Source organism: Aedes albopictus, chromosome 2, assembly GCF_035046485.1.
Source record: "Aedes albopictus strain Foshan chromosome 2, AalbF5, whole genome shotgun sequence".
Taxonomy (NCBI): Eukaryota; Metazoa; Arthropoda; class Insecta; order Diptera; family Culicidae; genus Aedes; species Aedes albopictus.
The window spans coordinates 380527167-380539301 of NC_085137.1; the positions used below are offsets into that span (position 1 = coordinate 380527167).

Sequence of the window (12135 nt, forward strand, 5' to 3'; positions counted from 1 at the left end):
GGCGAAATATTCGGAGATACCCACCGAAGCAGTCCGATAACCTTCACTAGTGTCACGCTCTTTTAAGCCTGGAGGCGTGGCTTCACTGTTCACAATAGCGTCCGCAGCCGTGTTAGGGGTGAGAGCAATGTACGTGATGCTCTCGGGCTACCTCCCCGTTGATTCCCTCGGAGGCCGTAGAAGTGAATGCGGTATTCGACGACCGATCACCTCTTAGAAGGCGTGGATGATCTTCGGCCCAGGGTGCGCAAGGGTCGATTGCTGGCTCGACGACGAGGCGGGCCTACAAGCCGCCGCGCTTCGGAATCGTCCCCAGGAACAACTTGGCGAGTCGTTATTCCCTACACCCTATGCAGACACCTTCACTTGAAGGAATATGGTGTCCTTCAATGAAAAAAAAAATAACACACATTCGCATTACAATACTGCCGACGTCGTTGTAAATGGTTAGCACAAGGTTACCTGGTCCTCGGGGAAATCGTGCACCTGCTGTACAACACGCAGTGTTTTCAAGTTTTTTTTGGTTCACAATGCTACAAATTCATAGTTTTAGGATTAGCTTTTCATTTACCGTAAAATGGGGTAACTTGCAACACTTTTCGACTTTGAAGCAATATCATTGTAAATCGAAACATTTGAAACATCCTGTGAAGCATCTTGTACGCTAATTACACCGAGTAGAATACTATGCAGTACTTGGTTTACCAAAATACGTTGCAACCTAATCAGGAGGTGCGAAATACATGCTTGTTGCAAGTTTCCCCATCTGTGGGGTAACTTGCAACATAGGACATGAAGCCAAGTTTAGTTTTTATCATTAAACAGCACTAACATTCTAGTATATAGTCGTATTGTTAATTTTTCATGTTGTGCATGAAACATACCATGAAAAGATGTACACTAACCAATTGACATATATTTTTTCATGAAAGCGAGAGTATATCGTTAAGCAACAGGTCTCACGTCCCTCAAACACAAAATATATATATATTAGCCTGGTACACGGTTTATATGGGAAAATATAAAAAATGGAAAAACTTCAACTCCTGTATATTTTTTGAGCTCCATTTTGGTCCCATATCAACTGTGAAAAATTTCAGATCGATCGAAGAAACTATATTTTAGCGCCCGCCATTCTTAGTTTTTCATACGATTTACTATGGGGAAAATTTACTTCTTCAAAGAAAAATCACTTGCGGTCACCCATTGATCCCTAAAAATAAGTCGTTGAATGATTTCTGTAGATAACTTCACTAGGAATCAGACCACCGAAGACCGCAAAGCGATGCGACATTCGTGGAAAAAGTTATTAAGCCTTACCCGATCGATAAAATGACGAGATTTTATTATTTATTGTTATTCCTTACGTGTTAAACAGCGTGGGCATGTCATTCGGTTTTCAGTCAATAACTTTTTCCACATGCCTTAGATCGCTTTGCGGTCTTCAGAGGGTTTGTTCCTCGTAAAATTTCCAATAGAAATCATTCATCGATACATTTTTAGAGGTTAAGGGGCAACCTGTGGTGATTTTTCTTTAAAAAAGTGATTTTCCCCATAGTAAATCGTATGCAAATTTAAAACGGCTGGCGCTAAAATATAGTTTCTCCGATCGAGCTGAAATTTTGCACAGTTGATATGGGGCCAAAATGGAACTCAAAAAGTGTACAGGAGTAAAATGTCTTTTGGTGTCCCACACTAATATATATATATATATGATTCTCGTGACTTAGAACTCATTACAAAATGTCAACAATGATTATTGTCATTTCTTGAAAAGGTAGAGTGAGTCATCTTCAAGTAGTTTTCAGTTTGAAGTGGTGTTTGGCAATTTCAGCTAAATTAACATGATTGAAACACACCTATTCTACTTTGTAAATGTCAAACTCGCTAATTTGGGTATTAAGGTGAATATATAACGAAGCCACACCTCGAATTTTCAAGAGCACAAATCTGAAGATCCGAATTTCGGTTTGAGCTGAAAAGTTGATCGATTGGTCACCACCAGCGGGTGGTCAATCGATCAACTTTTCAGCTCAAACCGGCATTCGGTTTTTCAGATTTGTGCTCTTGAAAATTCGAGGTGTGGCTTCGTTATATATTCACCTTAAACTGAAATAATTTACTCCATCCATTCAGAATTGATGTTGGTGATTGCTTTACAGCGTTCATAAACAAAAATTGATCTTTTAACATGATGAAACATGAATGAAACTTCAAAATGTGGTATTTCCTAACAATGTAACGTGACCTTCAAGTGCAAAAAAAAAATGTAAAAAATGAATTGTCATTTGAAAATAACCGCGTTACGTAATCAATAAATGATCCATTTCGGTTATTTCTGTCAAATATATCGTGAAATGAAGATAAATAATAGAAGGTTTCGTCAAATTCAGCTGTTGCAAGTTACCCCACAGTGGTTGTCGATTCTAATAATGATTTTTTGCATTACTTAGTCGATAAGTTTGGAGCCGGGTCACAACGTCCGAGGCCATACAGTCCCGGACATTAAGTAGCGTTTTTTTTTGCGAAATAGCGTCCAAAAGTTTGGATGCGTCATAATATCCTATGTGCCTTCTTTCCTTGGACTTCGTGGCGTATCTGCAAGTTCGGACGTTATGCCCCGGAAAAATGCGCCATAAAGTCCTGGGACTTTATGGCCTCGGACGTTATGATACTGCGCCGATAAGTTTATCAAACTTTTATCGTTTAGCTAAGCTTACTATTAGGTACCCTAACTGCAAGCAAGGTCATCAGACTTATCGCACTTACCATAAGGGAGAGGTCAAGCACGATTTTCATACTTGTTTTTATGGCATAAAATGAGCAATCCGTTTTAACAGTGTAGCTAAACCATAAACAAAGAAACAAAGCTAATTTTTATACTAAATCGATCTTTGATACACATAATCTCTATAACCGAAATAGTAGGGCATACTAGTTAGTACTATTATTAGAAAATGCTTCACATTTAGTGTATGTCATCATGTTGCAAGTTACACCGCTGTTGCAAGTAACCCCGCTTGACGGTAACTTTTTCTTATAATTTCTTACGTATTTAATTCAAAAACTCTAGCACTCGGGCCATTCAATATATTTTTCTTCCACGGTATCTTCTCCTACTGTAACAATTAAGAAAAAATAGGCTTTAATATTTTTAGTAAAACACATAACTACCGCACACGCACTTTAACTTTTTGGATCGTCTAACAATGACGATTTAGTCGACACTTGGGTTTGAATTCCTGATAAAAAAACACGTCTGACTCTTCGAACGATCGAGTTGAGAAGATCTGATCTTTCCACTGTATCACGCGATGCCAAGCCCCTTTTTTACTATTGTTCTAGAAAAAACATCAAATCAGTTGAGGGCTGAACTGATGAATCTGTTTGATCATAGGTTTCAAGTGATGAGATCCTCGAAACAACATCGCCATCCGAGAGATTTAAATTTGCGGTTTTCATCTCCCACCGCTTGGGGCGCTCGTGGTACTTAAAGGAATAAACCCTTGCTAGCCCCATGCGTTAACTTCTGTGTTTTTCGTCTTAGCGAAAGTGGAAAAAGTTTTTAAAATAATGAATCAGTGTTTTTCTTGTAACAACGTTACACTGGAGATCTCAGGGGCATTTTAGAGGGCTTTAGAGAGTACGTGGAGGTCTCATTATGGGGTCCCCGGGAATTTCAAGGAGGTTTTCTTTTTTTAATTTCTTTAAATTCGTGAATTTTATTTCAGAGCTATTTCTTCACATATGTCAAGCAGGTTTCAAAGGCGTTACTAGGATACCTGGAGGTTTCAGGTGTCACAGAGGCGTTTCAGGTGTGCACAGGGGAGTTTCAGGGAGTCTCAGAGGTGTTCCAGGTTGTCTCCGGGATGTTTCCTGGGGTCTCAGAGGCGTTCCACAGGCGCTTTGGAGGGTATCAGGGGTGTTTCAGAGAGTCCAAGGAGCTGAATAGGGTTTCAGGGGATACCAGCCCAAGTGTCATATTGATGGTCAGTTAGTCTTGTAGCAGTTTTCAATACCGCCATAAAACCTAATACCTTTTATTTTAGTTTTTATGATGGTTTCAAGAACCACTTCTAGACTTTTTGACTAGAAAATGTTACTTGGGAGGAGGTCTCAGAGTTGCTTCTGGGGGTCTCAAGGGCTTTAACGGAAATCCAAAGGGATTTCAGAGAGTTTGCAAGGGCGTTCGGGGGTATCTGGAGGTTTCATAGGCATTTAACGGAGTTTCAGGACGCTTCCAGAGGAGTCAAGGACGTTTCAGGACGTCTGAGGACGCTTCTGAGGAGCTTCTGAGGCTTGTCAGGGGGTCCCATTTGAGTTTCCGGGGGATTCCAGGGGTCTGAGGGGCGTTTCATGGGGTCTCAAAGACGTTTCAGGGGTCCCAGAAGGATTCAGGGGTCTGGGGTCATGGGGTCATGGGCTTTTCAGGATATCACAAGTGGTTTCACGGGGTTCCAGGAGCGTTTCAGGGGAGTACCTGAAGGTCTCGGTGGCGTTTCAGGGGGTCTCAGGGAGTTAATGAATAGTTTCTGGTGGTCTCTACGATGTTTCAGAAGGTTTCTGAAGTGTTCTATGAGGCTCAGAAGCATTTAAGAGGATCTCAGAGATGTTTCAGAGGTTCAAAGGGTTTCGGGATAATTCTAGGAGGTCCTACCTTCCTAAACCTTTTAAAAACGCCTCTGAAACCCATTAACACGAAACAACAAGTAATGCCCTTAGAAGGCTTCTGAAGGATCGTTTTTAAAATCTCTTGAAACGCCCCTGAACTCCCTAAAACCCTCCAAAACTCGGAAACGCTCGTAACCAATGGTAGGAATACACACTTGCAAAGAGTTATACTTACATGCATTTTTTTTTAGTATTGATTTGATGATTAAAGTTTATGAAAAGAGAACCTCAAAATTCACAGAGTTGTTATCTTTCAAGAATTTTTTTTTATTGAAATTATGAAGAAGACACATGGTCCTCTCTGACTTAACGTCGACCAATTGCAAGCAAGAAAAACCAGAAATTGCCATTTTTCATTGGGAAACCAATACATTTTCCGTGGGTTTGCCTGTCTGGCTTCTTGATGTTTTATGCAAACATAGCTTGACAGCATTCACCTATGGTAATGATCAAATCACATTCATGAAAGATTTTATGAGTTGGGCCATGTTACTCCACTTTGGCATTTCAAACTTAGTTCATATGCTGATTTATCGACCGTATTCTATTAATAACTTGATGATTTTGTGGCTATATCGGTCTCTTTCTACTCATAGTATAAGGGAGTAGAGATCAAAGTGGATAATGAAATGGTACATATGATAGAATTCGCTAGGTAGCGAACAAGTGTGAAAATTTTATAGAAGGTGAAATTAGGCAAGTAGGACATGTATTGAACGAATACATCGAATGCGTGAAACTTCTGCCGTGCGACCTGTGCTTTTAAACAGATCGGCTTGGTTGGTAGTTCATATCACCTTACCAAGACTGGCAAAAGTTTCAGGCACCCGACTGCCTATGTATTGTTCTGTTTTCATCACAAATTCGTTAGGAACAACTCGCTGACGTAGTGTACGGTTTGGTTCAAAAATTATCCTAATGTACATGGAGGGTTAATTTATACGGCAACCTCCAAGTATGTTTTAATTGTGTTTTCGTATCTGAAACTTTTGTTCCTGTGGCTCTTATCTAGCTTTTAGGGGTCGGTTAATTCACTTTTTGACACTTCTTCGATTCAGGATATCCTTGGTCATTAGTCATGCATTACGGTGAATGAACCTGAAATTTATAATACTGTATTGCCGTGCCAAACTTAATTCGTTAGACATCATAATCTTCTAAGGAATCGAGCCACAACATCCATCCCTCAGAAGTCACCCAACATTCAACTCCTTCTACACTTCTATCAAGATCAAAAAGCACGCACGCAGTCCTGCTGCCCATTTACCAAGCAGGAAGCAACCCCTAATTGAGTTTGCTCAATCAGGCTCGGCTAAACGGCAGCGAATTACCACGTTATCGGCACCTCCCATCATCGCTCCCAAATCTCCCCTCCTCGCTTCCATTCAGCTAGTATGTGGTTGCGTGTTTGCATCTTGATTCTTGAATTTGCGATGATAAGTGGCCGGCCCATGGCAAGGAGGAGGAAAACCCCATCAAATTGAACCACTTACTGACACGTCTATAGGTATGGGTCGCCCGTGTTGTCGTGCCCGTGCGGACTTACCTTTAATTTATCAGGAAGACATGATACTGCTCTCTCCTCGTCTGAACACTTTTGCGTCAGCCAGAGATAGTCGAACCATTTGATCACCTTCACCTGGAGATGATTGGGAACCCGTCTCATGCGCATGTAGGTCTTGACACCGTCGAGCTTGGCTGCACTCGGGCAGGGACGATGGGGAAAAGAGAATAAAAGCAATTGATTAAAATCGGGTTCCGGTGTGGGACGGTTGAAGGAGTTGGATCTGGATGGTCGAAACGGGGGTGATGAGTTTGAGTTTGTGTAGTATTGGTGGTGTATGATGTCCTCAGGAGAGCTATGCATCTATAAGTAGATTGCTATTGAGCGTTGATTAAACCCTCGGGAAGAAGAATACAAATGAAGCGCGTGGAATAAGGTAGCATCCATTTATTACGTAACATTGAATTCGGCATTTTTTGACGATCCCCTCTGCCCTCCGTAATGGTTTCTTGTATGAAAATCTTAAAAATTGTGCATGGACCGTACTCCCTCTCTCTCTAGAGCGTAACGTAATTTGTGAACTGCGTCACATACTTTCTTTGTGGCGTAACATCCCTATTGAGTCAATGCTTGATCTATGACCACCCAACAAATAAATTATAATCGTGATGCAGACCACCACGATGTGTATTTTCATATAATTAGTGGATCATATCATCTACCTAAGGTTACTATAAGAGACGAACCAGCCAAGGGCTGAAAGTCTCTCTAATAAAGACAAATCAATCAATTAAGGTTACTATAAGATGCATTGCATATATTACCCTGCCCTACTATCAAATATCTCGAGACAACTGTGGGCATGCTATGGATTCCACGGTTTCTAGTAACAACAGTTGTCGAACTAACAATCCTTCCCTTTCCCGATGATCGTATAGACGTGGCCGGCGCCGTTATTGACTCTAAAATATTGAACTCTCGAGTTGTGCACATTGAGAGTGTGTAACTAGTCTCAAGCAACATTCATTGGTTCTCAGTGCAACTTCGATTGTTCTGGTCAATCTCAGAGCAAGAATGGGAACACTCACTTGCAGAGAGTTACACTCACTTGATGTTTTCTCAGCTCAGAAGTGTGCAACCAAGAAATGATGTATGGACGACTTTTGCCTTATGGTTTTGTCTAAAAGTTTGCCGAATAGAGTAGGGGTCGCACACGCATACCGAAGTCGTGAAGGAGCTGCGAAGGCAACTCTCCACGAGGTGAATGTAAATTACACTCACCTCGTGAAGAGTCGCTTTCGCAGCTCTGTCACGACTTTGATATGCGTGTGCAACCCCTAATCTATTCGGCAAACTTTTAGACAAAACCACAAGGCAAAAGTCGTCCATACACCATTCCTTGATTGCACGCTTCTGAGCTGAGAAACCAGCAAGTGAGTGTAACTCTCTGCAAGTGAGTGTTCCCATCCCTGTCTCGGAGTAGCAACTACGATGTGTACGGTTATCTTTGCTTTGCTTTGCTTTCGCCGAAAACAACCTGTTAACGTAAAATTAGTTAGATTTCCGATCAATTTGTAACCCTATAAGAAATTATTTCTCATTTGTATTTGTTTGACTATTTCTGTTGATGTATTAGCTAGATCAGATGAACTTCCGCTAGAGAACTCATTCTCAGCTTCCTCTTTCGTCGTTTTAGTAGATAGATAAATTTCTAGATTCAGAATTGTAAAGTTAGTCTTGATCTCGAACTAGCGTGAAACAGACGTGTTCACAAATCTTGTCGCGTTGTAATTTCGTTACAGTCAATAAAGTTGTTCAGTTTAATTTCGACTCCGCGAGTGTTTTTTCTGGGACCAATCCGGAAGAAAAGAAGAAACCCAGTTTCGTCAGCGCTATCCTTTTCCCCTCATCGGCCGCAGTAAGTTCCCCAACATTGTTTGGTGCCGAAACCCGGGAATTTCGGCTGCGGATCATCGACTTTGGAGGTTAGCGTGGGTTTCGCCTGCCAGTCATCCCACTATTCGAGTGGAATCGTCGCACTTCGGGGCTTTGGACGCCCATTAGGACTCTTCGTCGGACTTCCAGGCAGTTCCAGAACAACGGACACTTTCCGGACGATATTGGACGCACATCGTTTGGTCACGGTCGAACACGTGGTCGTAGGTCAGCCAAGTGAGCACAGGGAAGTACCACTCCAACGAGCGGGTGAGTGACTAGCCTTTATAAATACACACTCTCACACTGCATTGAAGCAACACCAAGAACAATGGCGACTTCGGACTACGAGGATCCGGTTGCTCCGGCAACGCCTAACACAAAAGAGTGCAAACGTTTGATTATTCGTCGCAATAGCATTCTCGGCTCTACGAAGCTCATCGGAGCGTTTAACGAAAAGTATAATCCTGCTACTGATTATGCTCAAATTAAATTTCGTCTTGCAAAGCTTGATACTCTCTGGACCGAATTTAACGAGGTTCAAGCTGAAATTGAATTGGAGTATGGGCTAACTGAAGAGCTTTCGGATGGAAAAGCGACGTTTGAAGATATGTACTATCGGTTGAAGGGATCACTGGACAGCAAACTAACCTTGAATAACACACCTTCCACATCCGCTGGTCATATCCCACCCCCTGTTGCTCCACCTACCCAGGCACTTGGTGTCCGCCTTCCTGAGCTCAAAATTCCTGAGTTCAAGGGAGATTTTGACGAGTGGATGAATTTTCATGATTTGTTCAACACACTCATCCACTCGAACCACCAACTTTCCGAGATTCAAAAATTCCAGTATTTGAAGGCAGTACTGAAGGGAGATGCGCTACGCCTCGTGCAGTCTCTGGCGGTGACAGCTACCAACTATGATATTGCGTGGGACCTCTTAAAGAAAAGGTTCGACAACAAGAACTTTTTAATCAAACAGCATTTCTCCGCTCTACTGTCCATGGCTCCAGTGAGAAAGGAGTCTTCGTCGGCACTTTCGGACCTCGCAGATGTCTTCGAGAAGCACATTGGTGTGCTTGACAAATTGGAAGGACCGGATGATCATTGGAATTCATTTCTGGTCGAGTTTCTCAGTAGCAAGCTTGATTCCGCATCACAAAAGGAATGGGAAAATCAATTACCCGACAACCAGCGACCAACATACAAGGATTTGGTTGCGTTCATCCACAGGCGTTCCCGTGTTCTCCAATCTTTGACGCTCTCCCAATCTTCGCACACCACCAGCAAACCAGAACCACGATCCCCTCGAGTTCATGTGTCATCTCACTCGGCTCTCACCACTGAGAGCTCCAAAGCTTGCATTGCGTGCCACAAAGGTTCACACTTTCTCTCGTCGTGTGACGAGTTTCTGAAGCTTTCACCGAAGCAGCGTTTCAATGTGGCCAAAAAGTACGGGTTGTGTTTGAATTGCCTGCGGTCCTCGCATTTAGTCAAGGACTGTCCATCTGGGAACTGTAGAACGTGCAACAAGCGCCATCACACTTTGTTGCATATCAATGCTTCCACCACGTTGGCTGTTCTGGTTGACAGTCAGTCCAATCCACCCCCGCAACCCCAACATGCTTCACAATCGGCTCCGGTCGTCGAGTCGTCTTCGTCGGTTCGAGCGTGCACTGCCGATCAGTCGCGCGTAGTCTCTCGGGAAATGAGACCCGGTTCGTCGCCGTCGGGAGGCCAAACCAAGTCGTTCGCTTCTCCGCCGTCGGTTACATCGTCAGGCTCCGCTCATGGGTCTTCGCCGGTGACGAGCTGCTCAGCAGTCACCCCCTCGTCCACATACGCTAAACGGATGAACTCTACGATATTCATGCTCACAGCCTACGTTAGGGTTCGTGACATTGATGGAAACTACTCGTTAGCTCGCGCTCTTTTGGATTCAGCATCCGAGCGAAACTTTGTGACCGAAAATCTCAGTCAACGAATGCGTCTCAAGCGAGAGAAATCAGACGTCAATGTGTACGGAATTGGCAACAGCGTACAGCATGTCTCTCAATCGGTTTCGGTCAACCTGTCTTCTCGAGTAGGTTCCTTTAGCGCTAGCATCGACTTCCTAGTGCTTCCCAGCTTGACCCGAATCTTGCCCTCCACAAACGTAGACATTTCGAACTGGGTAGTACCTCGAAACCTCCCATTAGCAGATCCCAAATTTAACGTCCCCCTCGGTATCGACATGATTATTGGCGTACAATGGTTCTTCACACTATTTGAAGATGATCAAATCTCTTTGGGTCCCCAGCTCCCTATACTACGCAAAACAGTATTTGGATACGCTGTAGCTGGTGATCATGCGACCACCGAGCCAATCAAAACAGTCGTGTGTAATGCAGCGCTCACGATCGACAAGCTGACTGTCGCAGTGCAAAGATTCTGGGAGGTAGAAAGTTTTGAGGAAGGGAAAGCATTGTCGCTGGAGGAACAGTATTGCGAAGACCATTTTCGAAGCACCCACTCAAGAGCCCCTGACGGTCGGTATGTTGTTCGATTGCCGATTCGCGAAGAAATGTTGTCGGAACTCGGAGAGTCGTTACCAGTCGCTCGTCGAAGGTTCCAAGCAATGGAGAGAAAATTTCTCACCAACGCAATGCTACATAGTGACTACAGTCAGTTCATGGAAGAGTATGAGTCGCTAGGACACATGGAAGCGGTCGAACCGGATTTGTCCACTCCACACTTCTTCCTCCCGCACCATGCGATCATTCGACCGGACAGCACGACGACCAAGACCCGAGTCGTTTTTGATGGGTCGTGTCGGTCTGCAAACAATCTCTCGCTCAACGATATTTGCTACGTAGGTCCAACGGTCCAACTACCCCTTCTCGCAACGAGTATGAATTTTCGCATGACCAAGTACGTCATCACCGCCGATGCCGAAAAAATGTACAGGCAGATCTGGGTACACGACTCCGATCGTGCTCTGCAGCAAATTGTGTGGAGAAAGTATCAGAGCCAAGAGCTGAGAGCCTACCAACTCAACACTGTGACCTACGGTACAGCATGTGCGCCGTTTCTCGCAACTCGCGTTTTGAACCAACTTGCTGATGATGAGAAGGAGAAGTTCCCGTTGGCAGTTAGACTGGTGAAGCGTTCATTCTATGTCGACGATTGCTTGGCTGGAGATGACGACAAGCACCGCATGATGGACAGTTGTGACCAGTTGATAGGACTACTCGGATCTGGTGGCTTCGTTCTGAGAAAATGGAGCTCCAACGATCCCGATATTCTCTCTCGTATCCCCGAAAATCTCAGGGACAATCGTGACGACCTAGAAATTGACAAATCATGCTCGGTCAAAACACTAGGTCTGCTCTGGCACCCTCAAATTGATTGCTTCGGATTTAAGGTGCCAACTGTCTCGTCGTCAGAACCGGTCACGAAGCGGATTGCCTTGTCAGAGATGTCCAGACTATTCGATCCCATGGGCCTAGTGGGATCAGTGATTGTATCCGCAAAAATCTTTCTGCAGTCACTTTGGTCCAATTCGTTCACTTGAGACAGCGTGTTGCCGCAGGAGTACCAGGACTGGTGGAAATCGTTCAGGAAGGAAATCGAGACTTTGTCCGCCCTAAAAGTTCCAAGAAAAGTTCTGATCGATAATTTCGTCCACGTCGAGTTGCATTGTTTTGCAGATGCATCCGACAAAGCATACGGATGTTGCCTTTATGTGAAATCTATCGATAGATGTGGGAAATCAACTTGCAATCTCCTCATCTCGAAGTCCAGAGTATCCCCCCTAACACGACAATCAACACCTCGTCTCCAATTGTGTGCAGCTGTGATGGCAGCACAGTTGGCTGATAGCGTTAAAAAAATCAATCGACCTGTCCTGTTCCACCACATTCTGGTCAGACTCAAGCATAGTGCTTCATTGGATCGCATCATCGTCATCGTCTTGGAAAGTGTACGTCTCCAATCGCATCGCTGAAATTCATCGGCTCACTCGTGGGAGTGAATGGCGCCATGTG

General features: G+C 43.9%; 1 protein-coding gene across 5 annotated transcripts in view; it reads right to left on the reverse strand.

Moving 5' to 3' along the window:
- Positions 1-12135, reverse strand: part of LOC109415821 (cyclic nucleotide-gated cation channel alpha-3) — a 571815-nt gene that overhangs the window by 61536 nt on the left and 498144 nt on the right. For all 5 annotated transcript variants that reach the window (XM_062853068.1, XM_062853069.1, XM_062853067.1 and 2 more), the window contains one exon: positions 6218-6369. In XM_062853068.1, the coding sequence (XP_062709052.1) occupies positions 6218-6369 (152 nt within the window). The remainder of the gene's footprint in view (positions 1-6217; positions 6370-12135) is intronic.